This window comes from Narcine bancroftii, chromosome 5 (assembly GCF_036971445.1).
Source record: "Narcine bancroftii isolate sNarBan1 chromosome 5, sNarBan1.hap1, whole genome shotgun sequence".
Lineage (NCBI taxonomy): Eukaryota > Metazoa > Chordata > Chondrichthyes > Torpediniformes > Narcinidae > Narcine > Narcine bancroftii.
In genome coordinates, this window is record NC_091473.1 from 224,317,134 (window position 1) to 224,337,858 (window position 20,725).

General features: G+C 42.6%; 1 protein-coding gene across 1 annotated transcript in view; it reads right to left on the reverse strand.

Annotated features, from left to right (window-relative positions):
- tmem9 (transmembrane protein 9) overlaps positions 1-19,571 on the reverse strand; it is a 101,239-nt gene extending 81,668 nt beyond the window's left edge. The window contains exons 1-2 of the mRNA XM_069941469.1: positions 19,412-19,571; positions 16,086-16,177 (exon numbers count right to left, since the gene is read on the reverse strand). Of these exons, the coding sequence (XP_069797570.1) occupies positions 16,086-16,177; positions 19,412-19,480 (161 nt within the window). The 5' untranslated portion in view covers positions 19,481-19,571. The remainder of the gene's footprint in view (positions 1-16,085; positions 16,178-19,411) is intronic.
- Between the last annotated feature and the right edge of the window lie 1,154 nt (positions 19,572-20,725).

A 20,725-nucleotide genomic window follows, 5' to 3' on the forward strand; every position in this document is an offset into this window, starting at 1 on the left:
TGCCAAAGAGCCCTATGTGGAGGAGACAATCGCAGCTGCCGGCACAGCTCACCCCTGTAAGTACTGCGGGTCCCGGTGTGGGTCAGACAGGCGATCCCATAAAGGCTGCCCAGCGAGTAAAAAAAAAGTTTCTTCTGAATTCCCCATGACTTCCTAAAATGGCCTCCTTTTATTGACATTCTTCTCTTTATCACAAGTGGAAACAATCTTTTTTTTTATATCTACAACTCAAAAAAAATTCCTAATTTTAAAGTTTCATTAGGTCAACATCTGGCCTTTTTCGCCTGAGAGAAAAGAAACCCATTATTCACATTTATGGAATTATTCTTCTCTGCACATTTCCTTGTATTACTATATCTCAATTATAACCTGCAGACCAGAACTATGGACAATACTTAACTGTTGACCAAGGATTGATACAGATTCAACCTAACTTCCTTACTTCTCAGTTCTGTTCTGTTGGGTTACTTTATTTTAAGAACCCTACTAAAATGTGCTGTAACTTTCAGTGATTGCTGTCTATATAATCCCTAACTTACAAACTAATTTTTGATTTAAACATGAATACATTGGTCTATTATTAACTGTACAAGAGAGGAAAATATATTATGCAAAAAAAATGGCAGAGCTGCTGCAACGGCACCGATGTCGCTGGCACAGACCTGGGGAGAGAGGGGAGCAGAGACACAGCACTCCCTCACAGGGTCCTACCACCCAGTCCTACTACCAATGGCTCTGTACAGGCTTTCAATAACAATTACAGCACAGAAACAGGCCAGTTCGGACCTTGTAGTCCATGCCAAACACCTACTCCTACCTAGTCCCATTGACCCGCACCCGATCCATAACTCTCCATATCTCTCTCATCCAAAAACCTATACAACTTTTCCTTAAATAATATTAAAATAGAATCCACTTCTACCATTTCAGCTGGAAGCTCATTTCACACTCCTACCATCCTCTGAGTGAAAAAATTGCCCTTCATGTTTCCCTTATACTTTCCCCCCTTCAATCTCAATCCATGACCTCTTGTTTGAATTTCCCCCACTCTTAAAGGAAAAAGCCTGTCCACATTGACTCTCTGTTCCCCTCAATTTTAAATACTTCTATCAAATCACCCCTCAATCTTCTACGCTCCAAGGAATAAAGTCCCAGTCTGCTCAACTTTTCCCTGTAACTCAAACCCTGAAACCCAGGCAACATTCTTGTAAATTTCCTCTTCACTCTCTCTATTCTGTTCATATCATCCTATAATTTAGCAACCAAAAGTGCACATAATATTCCAAATTTGCCCGAATCAATGTCTTATATAACTTCAACATGTCATCCCAACTCTGATTGATGAAGGTCAACATACCAAATGCTTTCTTCACCACCCTATCTATATGTAATTCAACTTTCAGGGAATTATGTATCAGAATCCCTGAATCCCTTTGGTCTACTGCACTCCTCAATGGTCGACCATTTAACGTGTATAACCTTTGCTGATTAGTCCGACCAAAATGTAGCACCTCATATTTATCAGTATTAAACACCATCTTTCAGCCCACTCTTCTAACTATCCTATATCCCACTGCAAGCTTTGATAACCTTCTTTACTGTCCACAACACCACCAATCTTTGTATCATCTGCATACTTACTAATCCAATTTACCACCCTATCATCTAGATCAGTGGTTCTCAACCTTTTTCTTTCATCTCACAAACTAGTTTAAGTATTCCCTATTCCATAGGTGCTCTGTGATTAGTAAGGCAGTTTGTGGGTGGAAAGAAAGTGTTTGAACACCACTGCTTTAAATCGTACCTAATTGACTCGTTATGTGCACGGTTTCATAACTCCAAAGGAAATGGACCAATGACAATTTTTCTCAAGCAAAATATTTCAGTAACAATTGGGTCTAGAGCAGTGATTCTCCACCTTCCCTTCACACTCACATACTACCTTAAACAATCCCTTACTAATCACAGAGCACTGATGGCAAAGGGATTACTTAGTGGTATGTGAGTTGAAAAAGGTTGAAAAACACTGATCTAAATCATTAATATACATGACAAACAACAATGGACCCAGCGCTCCACTAGTCACCAACGGCGATCCCCGAGGCACTCACTAGTCACCAACGGCAATCCCCGAGGCACTCACTAGTCACCAACGGCAATCCCCGAGGCACTCCACTAGTCACCAACGGCGATCCCCGAGGCACTCCACTAGTCACCAACGCCGATCTCCGAGGCACTCCACTAGTCACCAACGCCGATCCCCGAGGCACTCCACTAGTCACCAACGGCGATCCCCGAGGCACTCCACTAGTCACCAACGGCGATCCCCGAGGCACTCCACTAGTCACCAACACCGATCCCCAAGGAACGCCACTAGTCACCAACGGCGATCCCCGAGGAACTCCACTAGTCACCAACCTGTTAACTGGCCTGTTAAAGGAGTTAACTATGTTTCATTTTAAAATCCCGTGACCACAGCGTTTGGACCGTGGCATCGGCGCTCGGCAGCAGCCTCAAGGGATTGCAGACTCCAGACTCCAGGGAAGCAGTGGCCTGGCACAGGGTTCCTGAAAATGGGGAGAACACCCCCCCCCCACAGTTTGAGAAATGGAGATGACCCTACGTGACAGGGATCACAGCAGCCAGTGAGGTGTTCTGTAGCTGAAGAGTACACAGATGGCAGGCAGTTGGAGACATGGGACAAGGAACCCATGTAGTCAAAGGACTCACACTGGGCTGTGGACAATTGGGAGTCTGGCTAAAGAGGTACCAGGTATCAGAACTGAAATGCGCGAGGATGCCAAGGATGGGAGGGGCTCCTAAGGGGCCTTGGGCACTGAAGACTTCCTGATCGTGTTAGGTTCAGATCTGGAGCTCAGTTTGCCGATAGTTTGGCCTGAGGTCTCTGTGACTGCAGACACTGCAGGAGCGCTGGAGACTCTTTTTGTTTCTCTTTCTCTGACTGAAAGGGCATTGGGTATTTTCTGCTGATGGTGAATCTGTCTTCCTTACAGCAGACTAAATGTAATTTCGTGTAATATTACATGACGATTAAAGAATTTTGAACATTATGTCCACTGGAATGAAGTTTGTTACACATGGAATGTATGAAATGTAGAGTTTCTGTTCTGAAATCTGTGGGAAATGGTCTAAATCATATTGAATTGGTTCAATGGCAGCTTCTGTTTTGTTGATAATGTTAACCTATTTAATTGATGGTCCTGTTTATGCCCAGTATACGCTATGGAGATCTGCAGAGGCCGACAGCATCGAATCCACGCTGCTGAAGATCCAACTGCGCTGGGTAGGTCACGTGTCCAGAATGGAGGACCATCGCCTTCCCAAGATCGTGTTATATGGCAAGCTCTCCACTGGCCACCGTGACAGAGGTGCACCAAAGAAGAGGTACAAGGACTGCCTAAAGAAATCTCTTGGTGCCTGCCACGTTGACCACTGCCAGTGGGCTGATATCGCCTCAAACCGTGCATTCGGCGGGCAGCAACCTCCTTTGAAGAAGACCGCAGAGCCCACCTCAGTGACAAAAGACAAAGGAGGAAAAACCCAACACCCAACCCCAACTAAAAAATTTTCCCCTGCACCTGCATCTGCCTGTCCCGCATCGGACTTGTCAGCCACAAACGAGCCTGCAGCTGACGTGGACATTTACCCCTCCATAAATCTTCATCTGCGAAGCCAAGCCAAAGAAAGATTTAATTGATGGTCCTGTTTATGCCCAGTATATGCTATGGAGATCTGCAAAAGATGTTACTATACAATGAATACTACAAACAAAAAGGTCAACTCGGTGGTGACAAAGAGAGCTAACATTTTCTTGACATCTTCAGAATTGGTATTGATGTGTCAATGTGAGTTTATTGTCATATACACAAGTAAACCAGTGGGCAGCACGGTTAGTGTAGCATTTAGCACAATGCAGTTACAGCGCCAGTGATGTGGATTGGGGTTCGCATTCAGCACTGTCTGTAAGGAGTTTGTACATTCTCCCTGTGTCTGCATGGGTTATCCCCCAGGGGCTCCGGTTTCCTCCCACTATTCAAAAATGTTCCAGGGGTTGAAGGTCAATTGGGTGTAATTGGATGGCACGGACTCATGGGCTAAAAGGGCCTAATACTGTGCTGAATGTCTAAATTAAATAAATTTAAAATAAAAACTTTAGAAGTTACATATCCACTAAAATTCTTACATGCTGCAGCCAAGCAGGTGCATAAGATGCACCAAATGACAAGAGTAAAAAAATTAAATTATCACAATATTCCAAGGCAGAAAGAGAGATAATAATATCAAAAGATGGATTAATGAATAGTCTCTTCAGGCAGTGAAGTGGACTTTGCTACCTTATATCTCCAGGTGAGAGAGAGAGCATTTCAAACTCCCCTCAGGAGGTGAATCTCAGTTTAATGTGGCATCTTGATTGGTGCCAAGGATCAGATTCTGGCTGTATTGTTCTATGTTCTAATTTGCAATATTTCATTACTCCTGCATTTCCCGTATGTGGAAATTTTTAATCATTCCATCCAATTTCATCTCCACTGAAACATTGAAAGATTTGGGTAAACTACCTTAATGGCACCTTAAGTGCTCAGCCTGATTTTAATCTGTTTGATGCATCAATTGAAATACAAACCAACCTGTGTTTGAAGTGGCTAGCCCATTAAATCCAACAGAAGTGAAATCCTTTCCCACCTGGCCATTTCCTCTCCTAGGGAAAGGTGCAATATACACATAGAGGTCCTTTGGTTAGGGAAATTTAATCTCCAGTTTAAAGCCAGCATGAAAGTAATCCTCTAGTCTTGGGATGTGACTCAGTTATGAAATTTTTTTAAAAAGAGCGGAAGCAGCTGGGGTCTATGCTTTTTATTTTTCAAATTGTAATATTTATTGGCAGGATCCCTGACACCAGGTTCTTGTATATAGTTCTCTAACACCACTCCAACCCTACCCCTCTAATGACGCCAATGTAATAAAAGATTACAGAACAGGAATTGTTGTTGGTTAGTAGTCTCAAAAAAAGAAACTGATGTAAAAGGGATGATCAAAGCAATGTCTTCACATCAGAAAGGGTCTCGAGAAAAAGGATGAAGACCAGTAGGACACTTAGAAAAAGGGTGGGGAACAGAGACTGTCACTCATTTTACTAGCTCTTACTTCGGGGCATGCAGAGCAACTGTATTTCACAATGGAGGTCAATCCATTCCTCTGGGTCAGAGGTGCTGAGAGCAATAAAAATGCTCAGAGAATTATCAAACTTCGCTCAAATCAGATTTATAGCGTAGTCTACTTTTGGGCACAAAGTAGAACCATGGAACACTACAGCACAGAAACAAGCCATTCATCCCATCTAGTCTGTGCCAAACTATAATGCTGCCTTTTCCAATTGACATTGACTGGACCACAGACTTCCATACCCCTCCCATCCATGAACCAATCCAAATTTTTCCTAAATGTCAAAATTGAGCCCAGCTACAGCTCATTCCATGCTTTCACCACTTTGCGTGAAGAAGTTCCTTTTAAACATTTCATCTCGGAGAGTGAGTAGTTTCGGGACTGTCATGGAGAGAGGAAGAGCAAACGATTCCAAGACCAGAGGCTTGTGGTAGGCAAGTTTAAAAAGGGAGTGGAGCGGGGACTTGGAGAGCAAGTCATTTCAGGATTGTCACAGAGAGGAGAAGTGAAGGACAATTTAAGTGTTAAACAGAACGGTGATTGGTGGGAGTGAATACTACAGATAAGGGGCAGTGACAAACAAGAGGGGAAGCTCAAGCAGTGCGGCAAGTGTAGAGCAGCCATTGGGTGAGTGGCTCAGGGTAGGAGTGGGACTTAGAGTCTTGGCTCAAGAGGCTTCAAAGAGCAGAGGACAAATTTCTTTCAGATAAGCTAAGGCCAGGAAAGATCTTTGCATATAAACAGAGAATAGGTAATGGAGATAGCAGCTAGGGCAGTAGAATGCTTTGAACGTAGGATGTGGGAAATCTGGGAGAGCACAGTTGTCTCTGATGACTACTCCTGTAAGAGGTGTATCCAGCTGCAGCTCCTTAAGAGTTTGAGTTAGGGATCTGGAGCTGGATGAACTTCAGAAGAGGTAGTAATATAATGGAATTATAGGGATCCTATCACACCCAATAGGCAGGAGGAAAGTAGCTGGGTGATAGTCAAGAGAGGGAAAAGGAACAGGCAGGCAGTGCAAGGAACCCATGTGATCATTCCCCCTCAATAACAAGTGTACCATTTTGGATACAATTGGGGGGAGGGGGAAAAATTACCTACCAGGGACAAGTCACAACTGTTAGGTCTCTGGCACAGAGTCTGGTCCGGTGGCTATGAAGGGAAAAGAGGAGAGCTGTAGTGATAGGGAATTCCATAGTTAGCACAGATAAGAGGTTCTGTGGAAGGGAATAGAGATGTTGCCTCCCTGCAGTAGGTTCTGGGATATCTCAGATCATTAATGGGATTCTCAGGAGGGAGGGTGAGCAGTCAAATACTGTGGTCCATTGATATGGGTAGGAAGAGTGAGGAGGTCCGGTAAAGAAAGCTCGGTGCAAAGTTGGAGGTCAGGACCTACAGAGTTGTGATTTCAGGGTTGCTACCCATGCCATGTGCTCGTGAGGTTAGAAATAGGAGGATAATGCATGGCTAAGACATGGTGCAGGAGGGAGGGTTTCTGGATCATTGGACTCTTCTCTAGGGAAGGTGGGACCTGTTCTGACAGGACAAATTGCACCTGAACTGGAGGAGGAACAACATCCTTGCAGGAAGGTTTGCTCGTGCTGCTCTAGGATGTTTAAACTAGATTTGCAGGGGGGTGGGAACCAGAGTGCTAGAGCAGATAGTGGACTGGAGGAGGGAAAAGACTATGTGAAAACTGCTTGCAACATTAGAAGTCAACCGGTTGTAAGTGGAAGATATGTTTTCGGGGAATCTATTTCAATGCAAGAAGTATTGTAGGAAAGGCAGACGAGCTGAGAGTGTGGATTGGCACGTGGAATTATGACACTGTGGTCATTAATGAAACTTGGTTGCAAGAGGGGCAGCACTGGCAGCTCAATGTTTCAAGCTTCCTTTGCTTCAGACGTGTTGGAGCGGGGTGGGGGGTGGATTGAAATGGGAAGGAGTGGTATTGCTCATCAGGACAGCTTGTGCTCAGGCAGCTCAGACCTGAGGGTTCATCTTCGGAGGGAGGCCATATAGGTGGAACAGAGGAACAGGAAAGGTATGACCACACTTATGAGACCGCCCAATAGTTAATGAGAATTTGGGGAGCAAATCTGTAGAGAGATAGCAGATGGCTGTAGGAAACACAAGGTTGTGATAGTAGGAGATTTTATTTTTCCATTGAGAACTATTGACTGGAAATCCCAAACTGTGAAAGGGCTAGATGGCTTGGAGTTTATCAAATGCATTCAGGAAAGTTTTCTAAATTAATACATAGAGGTACTAACTAGAGAGTGTAATATTGGATCTTTTACTAAGGAAGAAAGACAAGTTACAGAAGTGTGCGTAGAGGAACATTTTGGGTCTGGAGATCATTATGCCATTAGTTTCAAATTAATTATGCAGAAGGAAAGGTCTGGTCCTCAGTTTGAGATTATAAATTAAAGAAAGGCAAATTTTGAGGAAATAAGAAAGAATCGAGAATGCGTGTAATGGGATAAGCTGATAAGTGGGAGACCTTCAAAGATGAAATTTTTAGAGTGCAGTTTGTATGTTTCTGTCAGGATTAAAGACAAAGTTAACAGGCATAGGGAACCTTGATTTTCAAGGGATATTGGGGATCTAGTTTAGGAGAAGAGGGAGGTGCATGAGGTTGTTTTTAATATACAGGCATATTAAGAGCAAAAAGATAGTAAGAGGCAGAGTTGATGACTATGTATGGAGCCAAAAGAGGTGGGGGGAGGATCTTAAATTTTTTTTGCATCAGTATTTACTCAGTGAAAACTGGCACAGAATCCAGGGAAGTAAGGAAAACAAGCGGCGCAATCATGGAACCTATACAGATTAAAGAGGAGGTGCTTGCCATCTTAAAGCAAGTAAGGGTGGATAAATCCCCAGTGCTTGACAAGATATTCACTTAGACCTTGAGGGAGGCTTGTGTAGAAATGGCAGGGGCTCTGGCATAAAAAAATTTAAATGCCCTTAGTCACAGTGCAGTGCCGGAGGATTGGAGGGTAGCTCATATTGTTCTGCTGTTTAAAAAAAGGCTCCAAAAGTAACCCTGGAAATTATAAGCTGGCGAGCCTGACATCAGTAGTAGGTAAATTATTGGAAGATGTTCTAAGGGATCAGGTATACAAGTATTTGGATAGCCAGAAACTGATTAGGGAATAGTCAACATGGCTTTATGCATGGTAGGTCATGTTTAACTAATCTTGAGTTTTCCCTTGGAGATTACCAGAAAAGTTGAAGGAAAAGCTGTGGATTTTGTCTAAATGGACTTTAGTAAGGCCTCTGACAAATTTCCACACAGGTGGCAAGTCAGGAAGGTTCAGATGTTCGTTATTCATGGTGAGTTAGTAAAGTGGATTTGACAATGGCTAGACAGCAGAAGCCAGAATGGTGGTGAATGATTGCTTCTCAGACTGGAGGCCTGCTACTAGTGGTGTGCCTCAGGGATCAGTACTGGGACTATGGTTGTTTGTCATCTATATCAATGATCTGGATGATAATGTGGTAAATTGGATCAGAAAATCTGCAGATGACAAAGATTGGATGTGTTGTGGCCAGCCAGGAAGACTTTCAAAGCTTGCAGTGGTCTGGACCAGCTCGAAAATTGACTGAAAAATGGCAGATGAAATTTAATTCAGACAAGTGTGAAGTCCTGGATTTTGAAAGGACAAATTGAGAAAGGACATACAAGGTAAATGGTAAGGCACTGAATATTACAATAGAATAGATGGATCTGGGAATGCAGATACACAATTCCCTGAAAGTGGTGTCACAGTCAGATAATTTTGTAAAGAGAGCTTTCAGCATAATGGCTTCATAAATCAAAGTACTGGGTATAGGAGTTGGGATGTTATGATAAAGCTGTATAAATTTGGCCAAATTTGGAGTACAGTTTTGGTCACCTAACTGTAGGAAAGATATCAATAAGATTGAAAAAATGCAGAGAATATTTACTGGAATGTTGCCCAGACTTCAGGAACTGAGTAATGGAAAGGTTAAACAGGGGAGATTTCAAGAGAAGTATTTAAAATTATGATGGGGATAGACAGACTAAATGTAGATAGTCTTTTTCCATTGAGGGTAGGTGAGATAGAGAGGACATGGGTTAAGAGTGAAAGGGAAAAGTTTAGGGTGAGCAAATAGGGGAAATTTTACACAGAGAATGGTGAGAATGTGGATTGAGCTGCCAGCTGAAGAGGTGAATGCAGGCTAAATTTTAATATTTAAGAAATTGGACAGGTACAAGGATGGGAGAGGTATGGAGGGCTATGAATTGGGTGTAGGTCAGTGGGACTAGGCAGAAACATAGATTGGCACAGACTAGAAGGGCAAAAGGGCATGTTCCTGTGCTGTAATGTTCTATGGTTAACCTTTTTATCTTAACCTACGTTCTTTAGCTCTTGTCTCGTCTAACCTTAGAGTAAATGCAAGTAGGCTTTTTTTTTTAAACTATCTGTCCTCCTCATAGACATTAGATATATCCCTTTTCTTAAACATACCTAGTGTTAGTACTACCTAAGCATATCTCAAAAAAGGCAGAAAACGGTTCTAACAGATAAATTGCAGAAAGGGAGCTCAGATCAGAAAATATGATCTAAATCAGCCATTCTCAATCTTTTTTGTCTTTGGCCCACTTAGGATTCTGTTCAAAGGTCATGGGCCCCATTCCATGAAGTGAGGATAAGTTGGTTTCTTCTGTACTTCTGTCCAACTGCCTGCACAAAAAAAATAATTTTATGATTTCAGTCTGTGCTTCCCTCCCCCCCCCCTCCTTTAAATGTGGTATGGCACCTGTTGAGAATGGCTGAATAGTTGGGAGTCATCCTGGTATATCAGAGGGAGTTTACAATAACTATTAGGTTCTATACACAATATCATTTGCACTAAGGCATCAAAAGACAATTACAATTTGTTCGTATTATGTGCAGAGCAAATAATGAACTGAAATACATTTGACAGGTTGGATTACAGTCAGAAAGTTTGTGCATCATAACATTAACATAATTTTGAACAAGAAAGGAGGAAATGGTAGAGACAGGTATAAATGTAACAATTAAAAGACATTTAAACGATAGTTGCATAGATCTGAAAGGTTTAGAGCAGTGGTTTTCAAACTTTTCCTTTTTACTCATATACAACTTTAAGTAATCCCTTACCAGAATGGAGGTCCATCGCCTTCCCAAGATCGTGTTATATGGCGAGCTCTCCACTGGCCACCGAGACAGAGGTGCACCAAAGAAGAAGTACAAGGACTGCCTAAAGAAATCTCTTGGTGCCTGCCACATTGACCACCGCCAGTGGGCTGATATCGCCTCAAACCCTGCATCTTGGCGCCTCACAGTTCGGCGGACAGCAACTTCCTTTGAAGAAGACCGCAGAGCCCACCTCACTGACAAAAGACAAAGGAGGAAAAACCCAACACCCAACCCCAACCAACCAATTTTCCCCTGCAACCGCTGCAACCGTGTCTGCCTGTCCCGCATCGGATTTGTCAGCCACAAACGAGCCTGCAGCTGACGTGGACATTACCCCTCCATAAATCTTCGTCCGCGAAGCCAAGCCAAAGACAAAAAAAAAGAACTAATCACAGAGTACCTATGGGATTGGGATTACAAGGTGGTATGTGAGTGGAAAGAAAAAGTTTGAAAACCACTGGTTTAGAGGGAAATGGGACTAGCTTGGGTAGACAACTTCTCTGACATAGATAAGTTGGGTTGAGAAGCGCAGTTACACACTGCAAGACTCAATGACTCTAACGCATTCGACCCATCTTATCTATGCCATCTATCAGGTATTCCCATCAATCCCACTCCCACCTTTTTTCTAGACAGCCATAAGAAATGTGCACTAATTGTTAGTCGCATTAACAGTTACACTGTGCTGCTCCAATATTCTATGTTCACAGCACATTGAAAGACTCCATACAGAATGTTAATGATATTCTTAAACACATGTTTGGATACTTTCTGTGCATCAGACATGCACTCATTTGCTCTTCTGATTTTAACTTTTCTGTTAGCTTCTGCCTACATTCATGTTTAACTCAGCTACATTGTTATTTTCCTTCATTTGTTTATTGTGGTCCCTGCAATGCTTAATTTAGAAATCTCCACTTGAGGTGATTAACATCAGTGCTCAGAAAAAAAGTTATTTCTGTTCAAACACCACTCGCCATCCGCTGACATTTCTGAGCAGTGTTAGAGCACAAATCTATCCATAACATCTCACCACCTTCTCAATGCGCATAAGCAATCTAAAGAGTAAATGCAATGTCCATAGTCAATGCTGCTTTGTTAGTGCAAATGTGGTAGATTTTCCAGACGACTGAATGATATCCCAACACACTTTTAATTCATTTTTTCCCCAATAAGGTTAAGCAGTAGCACAGTTAAAAAGGAAGCACAAGAAAGATGGACATGGGGAGTTTAAAGGGAATGCAGAAGTGCTGTGGAGTTCAAAAAGGAGTGTAGAAAACAGAGCCCCTGTGAATTTAAAGAGAACACAGGGAACGTCAAGCAGCGAGACAGATGCTAAACTATTGAGATATTCAAATCAATAGGATGCTATTGGAGACGTATGGCAGAGGAAGTGAAGGTGGGGGAAATCGGTGAAGCACTGAGTTATGGAGGAGGCGATGGGATGAGCAAAGGTAATATTGCAGTAAGAAAGGAAAGAGCAGAGGAAATAGGGAAGATTAGCCTTGGAATTTCAGCCCTTAGGTTTTGATCTTGGTGGTAAATGGTACAAAGCTTGTAAGTTGCTTGCATCCTCCAGCTGCAAACTCATTTTAAAACTTAAGGGAAGGAGCAAATCTCTCATGTTCAGAATCCAATTTTTTTTTGCCAGAGACCATTTCCAATTTGCCATTTTGACTTTAATAATTCCTTTTTCTGAGAGGTTATTTTATCATCCACTAACCAAAATTTGTGCTTAGAAATAATACTAACAGTAATTCAATAATATGCATTGCAGATCTCAAGGAACCCTTGGGTTTCTGATCAATATAAACATGCATTACCATAGAGCCCTCTAATGGTGAGACTCTTTGCAGTCTAAAGCTGAAAATGCGGTTCAGGTATTCATTTTATAAAAATGCCAATCAGTACAACACTTGATGGCATACTCAATGACTTAATTATATAATAAATACTGTCCTGCTTTTGAGCACAGTATTTTAAAAAAAAAATTCTGAAGGGTTCCTAGCTTAAATTAACTGCCAAGTCCTGGGGTAACAGATCAAACTTTGCTTCATCTTTATCCATTTATATTACCTGAAGCAACAGGAGAAATATTCAAAGCCAAAAATTAAATCAGCAATTTTGTCTTCAAAAGAGCCAACACTTTTTATTCACTGTTAAGATCCCATAAAAAAAAGTGGGTTTGAAAAGAAAGCAAAAAAGGACAATTAAATTCTAAAGACGTGAAGCTCCCATTTAAAAAAAAAATACATGGAGAACAATTTTTTTTAATTAACATTTTAATTTAATAAACCAAAAGCACATAGAACCATTCTCACCCCCATAACCTTCTATTTTTCTTGCATTCGTGTGTCTGTCTTTTCTATGTCCCTGTTTTACCAGCTTCTACCACCATCCCTAGGAATGTATTCCAAACGCCCCCTACTGTGTAAAAAAGATACTCCAATGTCTCTGCTGAAATTTCCTCCCCTCACCTTGTACAGATATCTTCAGGTATGTGCTACTTTTGCACTGGGGGAAAAGGTGTTGGCTGTCCAACCTATTTATGCCTTTCATTATCTTGTAGGCTTCTGTGAAGTCACCTCTCATCCTTTGCTCCAAAGAGAAAAGTGCCAACTGTTAACCTTACCTCACAAGATGCATTCTCCAATCCAGGCATCATCCTGGTACATCTCCTCCGCACCCTCTCAATAGCTTCCACATCCTTTTTGTAATGAAGTGACCAGAACTCAACACAATATTCCAAGTATTGTCCAACCAGAGTTTTATAGAGCTGCAACATTACCTCACGACTCTTGAACAGAATCACCCAACTAATGAAGGCCAGCGTATTATAAGCCTTCTTAACTACCCTATCAACCTGCATAGCAACCTTTAGATATCAATGGATTTGGACCCCAAGATCCCTTTGTTCTTCCACACCATTAAGAATTCTGCCTTAACCATGTACTCCACCTTCAAGTTCAACATTCCAAAATACATCACTTCACGTTTATCCAATTGAGTGCCTCCTGTCACTTTTCTGCCCCGTCTACATCCTGTTTTAACCTAAAACAACCTCCTACACTATCCACAATCCTTCCAACCTTCGTGCCATCTGCGACAAACACCTGAGGATTATCAATTACAGTACAACTCCGATTATCTGAAATCAGATTCTCCGAAATCCTCATTTATCCAAAATTTTTTGGACTGGAACTGACCGGGGACCTTGGGCTCCCAGCAGCAGTGGGAACCTCAGTGGGAAGGTGTCAGTGATCAGCAGCGACCAGCATTTTTTTGGGGTGAGAATTAAACATCATTTTAATGCTTAAAAAACTTTCCCATGTTGTTTGTTTTTGTTTAAACACTGTTAAAAATGTTTTGCTGTTGCTTCTGGACTGTTTTTAAAAGATGACCATTTCGGATAATTGGAGTTGAACTGTATTTTGTCAGAATCAAGTTATTTCTACAAAGAGATTTGCAGAGCATTCTCATTCTTCTCTTCTGAGGCGGACTTAATTCACTCATTGGTCACTGAACTGTGGATCAAGTCTCCTGTCCCTTCATGTCTTGATTTATAAAAATGCATCACATCTTGGTGACTAATCTTGACATTCATGAAGCCCAGAAGGTTACTTCTCAGTAAATCCAGCAAGCCGGAAGTAATCCACTGCACATCTGATCTTTTTGAAGATAAAGGGAATGCTTTAGCAAGGCAGAAGATTGACTAGTCATCCCAGGATACTCATAATATGATCTGTTCTTTATGTAGTTGGTCCACAGTAATTATGCAGTTGGACTAGTTAATAGGATCTGAATAACGGAGAAAACAAGGATGTCACTGCTAGAGGATACCAATATAGTGATGCAATGGAAATTGCTTGAAGTACATGGACTCTCTCAAAATAGGATTCATCGCTATCTGTCATGAATGTAAATTGCCACTTTTCAGTCCAAAATTGAATATTGATCCACATGGGCATGACATTTGACCATGAGAAAATATCTCCAGTTTTAACATTACAAAGGAAAGATCCTTGTCAAAGCACCTAAAAAGGATTGGGCTTGGGTAATCAATTGGAAGAATTCCTGGGGATTGAGATTACTAAATTCCAACAACCTCTCTGTGTCAAGTAAGACTTCATTGTGGAGTGTATTGACCCTGATTTCCATCAACTTCAATTTTACCAGGACTCCTTGATCCCACATCCAATCAATAATGCCCCGATGATCAGAGGAGTCATTTTCACCTCACATCGGAGATTCACTCCTTTTATCCACATTTGGGCTGCTATTATGATGAGATCTGAAAATGAAGGTCTCATAACTGCACATGTACAAGATTACTGGAGGCAAGAGCTACATGGTACCACTATTCTTTCATCGCTTTATTGATTGAAACTGGGAATGATGGATGGGTGACAGTGATTGACTGGGTTGTTTTGCCTGCATTTTTAATAGACAGGGCAAAACTAAACCATTTGCAGTTTTTCTTTAAAGCAAAAAAAATAGAAAATGCTATGGAAAACAAAACAGAGGTAATATTTCACATTATTACAATATCGGACATGACAAAAGAGCTTGAATCTGAAAGATTAACATTATTTCTCCTTCCATAGATGCATCTTGATCTTGCTGAATGTTTCCAGCACAATTATCTGACAGCACTTATTACAAAATCTCAAGAGTTTCATTAAAACCAACATATTGGCATCAATGGGACTTCCACATAAACAGATTCAATCTAAGGTTAATGATTCTCATATTTTATGGAAAAGCAAATTGAATTTCTGAAAGCACCACAAAAACAGTAAAAGTCTTTGAACACAACATAACTTTATTTAATTGAACTGCCACCAGTTCAGAAAACTAATTTAAAAAAATGAAATTGGGCTATTTAGAAAGCCATTCTACATCAGGCTCATATGTTGAAAGACAAATTGGCTTGTATTTTTTCTAACGTTAGTCCTATTAGTGATAGATGTAAATCAGAAGTGGCTTCTCTAACTCATACTTTTTGGTCATGTCCTATGTTGGATAGGTATTTTTAAGACTTTGCCAGCTATACTGGACATCAGTTTCCAACAAACCCATTGACTGCTCTTTTTGGAATTATACTTCCAGAAGTGATACGACTTCTCACTTCCACACATCGGGTTGTAGCCTTTTCTACATTGCCGGTTAAAAGAGCTATCTTATTTAAATGAAAAGATTTCATTCCACCTACTTTGACTCAGTGGCTCTCTCAAATTATGCATTGTTTAGGTTTAGAGAAGTTAGGAGTCATATATTTAATGCTTCTGTTAAATTTGAAGAGACTTGCGACCTTTTATAAATTACTTCCACAGGACTTGGTTAGTATAATTATTTTCTCTTCTGGACTATATATTATTTCTTTTCTCTTTGTTGGTGAAGACCAGCTGATTAAATTTTATTAATAAATTCTCAGGATAGGCTGCTCAGACTTTTTTTTCCAGATTAGGTAAGGTTTTATACAATAACATTTTATTTTTGAAGATTTCAGTTTGAAGAGATGAGAACATATTAGGTAATTGTGGTGTAATGCAATATGTTATATCATATGTTATAGTGATTTTTTTCACCTTTTTGATTATATACTCCTATTTACTTACCTATGGTATGATTAATAAAAAGATTGAAAAGAAGAAAGCCATCTTGTCATGCACCCACACAATATAACTGAAATGTTAAGACTAGTCTTACCAGTCTTTCTGGGAGATATTCTTGTTATAAATGTGGCCAGTCAGGTTCCTGTACGGAGGACAGATGCACTTGCACCTCACATCTTCAGAGCTCTAAAGAAACAAACTGAAATCATGATCATTTCCCAACATTACTAAAATACTTCATCCCTTATTACTGCAGAATTTGATACAAGGATAAACAGCTTCCAAACACACAATAATACAGCTTTACCAATATGAAAGCCAAAACTGAAGTTTGCAGTAAATAACAAAAATTCCAAGCTGCAGTGTGTATGAAAACACAATCTTCTGAAGGAACTCAGTGGGTCAAGCAGCGACAGTGGGAGAAAAAGAATTGTCAAGATTTCAGACTGAAACTCTTCACGACAATTGAGCGAATACAAAAAGCCGCAAAAGGATTATGCTGTAACTCAGATAACTCAATTTCATACAAAGAAACAGGGTCTTCATCCCATCAACCATCAATTTATACCTATCCCTTTTTATTCTCACCAAACTCCCATCAACTCTCCCCAAGTTATACCCCTCACCTAGATATGTATAGCCAATTAACCTACCAACTTACATCTTTGGGATGCCAGAAGAAACCAGAGCACCCAGTAGTCACAGGGATAATGTGCAAACACGAGACAATGGGAGTACTGAACCCGGTGGTTGAAGGTGCGAGTCAGCAGTTCTATTCTCGCTTTGAACGGGAGGTCTGTAAGCCAGCAGTTATACATCAACTTCAGACACATTTGCAACCTTGGTCACCGCCAAAGACATCAGATCAGCTTTCATTGGAGTGAACCTGGACACGTCGTCAAACTCTGTTCAGATCAGCCGTCAGAAATATTCAGACATCTTCAACTTCTGTCTGCTTCAGGCAGTAGTACCTACCTTCTTCAAGAAGGTCACTTCCTAATTGGAGTTCCTAAATGACTCTTGCCCAGTGGCTCCGGCATCACCACCATGGTCATAGCTCACATTAACTTCAGCATCCCTGCCATCCTCTACCCACTTGAATTCACCTATTGCTGCAACAGGTGCACAGCAGATGATATGTCCCTCATCCTACACTGAGCCCTGCAACATCTGGATAACAGACACTTATGTCATTGACTCCAGTTCTGCTATCAACACCACGGTGCCAAGTAAACTCACCCCCAAACTCCAAGACCTTGGTCTCAGCCCCTCCCTCTGCAACTGGATCCACGACTTCCCCACATTCGATTGCTTCTTCTGAAGGCTGTATTAGCATAAACTGTGAAAGTGGAAGGCATCGACATCAACATCTTCAAACGCAACTGCGCTCATGCAGACAGTAGGTTGCTGTTACTTTTAGATAACAACACTAGCACTGACAACCTCGAGTCTATGCATTGATAGCACACAGAGACTAATTGCAAATAGTGAAAGGAATACAACACCTCCCAAGTGATCCAAACACCTGCACTACAAGAACCTCCTCTTCTAGCTGTGGCAAAGTCTCTAGATCCCAACATTGGCCTCAATAGTTACTCAATGCCCACACAGGTAGAGTGGAAGTAAATCATCCTTGACTTTGACAGTCTGTGCAAGCAGAATAACAGTGCAGATTCTGGGATAGCATGTTATACATGGTCTCCCTCAAAGCAACACAAATACTGGACAAACAGGCACTCTGCCACATTGAGATGGTACATTCATTACAAACTGAAAAAGTGCAGAATTTCTTTAATTGCATTTGATCACTGTTATTTAAAGGAACTGCAATCTCATTTAGTTTCTATCCCTCCTTTTCTTTGTCCTGCTTCCCTCCTTTCTCTGTTCTCTCACTCTCCTTCTACCCTTTCAGATGCTTTATTGTGGCTGATTGCAATGACTACAATCTGCATTCAGACAGGAGGTAGTGGGGGAAATGTGGCTTCCTTTCCAACCACTCCCTTTCATTTTTTCCCCCACTTCATTACAACTTTTTCCGCTTCCTGAACTCATCTCTCTCATCATCGACTATCTTTATTTGTCCATTTATTGCCTCTTCTCTCTGATTACAAAAAGATCTAATTCTAATTGCAGCCATTTACACTCCTAGAGTCAGAGTTCAACAGCAAGGAACAGACCCTTCAGCCCAACTTGTCCATGCCAACCAAGCTGGTCCTATTTGCCAGAATTCAGCCCATATTCCTCTAAACTCTTCCTATACATGTAAAAACACAAAATTCTGGAGAAACTCAGCTGGTCAAGCAGTGTCCTTTATAGACCAAAGGTAAAAATAAATAACCAACATTTTGGGCTTGAGCCTTTCATCAAGGTATGGAAGAATGTTGGTAGGCATCTGAACAAAAAGGTGGAGGAGGGGCAAAGGTAGGAGCTGATATGTGGAGGAGGGAAAAGCAGCAATCGGGGAGAAGGGATGGCTGGGTGAGTGGAGGGGGAGGGAGGAAGGAGAACTGGAAAAACTGAAAAGAGGGAAGGGGAAAATAGCAGAAACCAGAGAAGTTGATGTTAATGCCATCTGTCTGGAGAGCGCCCAGATGGAAAATAAGGAGTTGTTCCTCCAATCTGCAGATGGTCTGGGTGGGATAGTGCACAAGGCCATGAACAGACATGCAAGCATGGGAGTGTGACACATAATTGAAATGGTTGGCTACTGGGAGGTCTCTGTTACTGTAGCAGAAGAGCTCAGCAAAGTGATCCCCCAATTTGCAACTAGTCTCTCCAATGTAGAGGCTACAAAGGAAGCACTGGATGCAGTAAATCAGTTCTATGGATATACAAGTGTTGCTTCATTTGAAAGGTCTGTTTGGGGCCCTGGATTGTGGTGAGGGAGGAGGTGTGGGCACATGATGCACCTCCTGCGGCCACAGGAGAAGGTGCTGGGGGGGGGGGGTGTTTGGGTGGGTTGGGGGAATGTGGGTTGGGGGAATGTGGTTTGGGGGAATGTGGGTTGGGGGAATGTGGGTTGGGGGAATGTGGGTTGGGGGAATGTGGGTTGGGGGAATGTGGGTTGGGGGAATGTGGGTGGAGGGGTTTGGGTGGAGGGGTTTGGGTGGGGGGGTGTGGGTGGGGGGGGTGTGGGTGTGGGGTGGGGTGTTTGGGTGGGGGGGATGTGGGTGGGGGGTTTGGGTGGGGGGAGGTGGGGGTGGGGGGAGGTGGAGGTGGGGGTGGGGGTGGGGGGGGTGTGGGGATCCTCTGGGGATGGGAGGATGAAATGTGCAGATGCTGACAGGGAAGCCACTGCTAACGCGGGTGGCCACATCACATCACAGGACAGGACAGGACCATCGCCGGCCCAGGTTGCAGCTGCGCTGATCCGCCGACATCCCAGTCTCGGCCCCAGGAGGTGACCCGATTCGGCCTTACCTTGCAGGATTCAGTCACCGCCAGTCCCATCAGCAGGTAGAGCACCGTCAACGCGCTGCTGGCCGCCATGGCCTCAGTCACGAAGCGGCCAGAAGGACAAGCGCAACCGGCGAGCAGCAGCAGCGGCGACCGTCCTGCCCCGCCCCCTCCGTAAAACAGAAAAGCCTCATTGGTCCCTTCCGCTCCACCTGTTCACGGACCCGCCTTCCGATTGGTCGGCCGTGCTGTCCGTCACTTTGCTCGGGGGTCCGCATGGGTGGTTCAGAGAGGGACCGGCGCAGGTCTCGCTGAATGGTTCGTGTCTAATTCCCTGCAGACGCATCTTCCCCCCCCCCCCCGCAATTCTTTCATGAGGTTTGATTAAATGGTTAATACCCTCCTCGTGGGGCTGACTCGGCCTCTGTTTGGAAGAAACATACAATCCTGAAATTCTTTTGCTCTCTCCCCGGGCCAGGCAAGATTACTACATATTGGTAGTGCAAACAAAAAGTACATGTAACAAATAACAGGTGTAAACAAACTGACTGTGCAATTCAGAGAGAATTTAAAAATTTGAATTCATTGTCTCGAACAAGTCATGAAATTTGGTGTTTTGCGGCTGCATCAGACTGCAAATCTCACGACATTACTCTAAATTAAAAAAAATGCACAAAAAAAGTAAGGCGGTTCATGGATTATTTAGGAATCTGATGGCAGTGGGGAAGAAGCGGTCCTTGTGCCTTTGAGTGCACGTTTTTTAGGCTCCTGTACCTTCCCCCCCCCCCCCCCCCCCCGTGGGAGCAGAGTGAAGAGGGCGTGGCCTGGGTGGCGGGGGTCTTTGAGGATAGAGTCTGGTGCCTGTGAGGTTGCAGGCCAAGTTCACAACCCTCTGGAATTTATTCTTGTCCTGAGAATTGGTGTCTCCATACCAGGCAGTGATGCAACCAGCCAGAATGCTTTCCACGGTGCACATGTAGAGGTTTTTGAGAGTTTTCGGTGACATACCGAATCTCCTCAGATCCCTCACAAAGTATAGCTGCTGGTGAGCCTTCTTTGTGATTGCATCAATATGGAGGCTCCAGGACAGATCCTCAGAGATGTTGACACCCAGGAATTTGAAGTTCTCGACCCTCTCCACTACGAAGCCCTCGATGGGGGCTCGTCATATTTTTCTGACTTCCTTCTGAAGTTCACAATCATCTCCTTGGTTTTGCTGGTGTTGAGCGCAAGGTTGTCGTCATTCCATTCAATGAGCTGATCTATCTCATTCCTCTATCCTTCCTCATTGCCATTTGTGATACTGTGGTGTCATCGGCAAACTTGTAGATATCATTG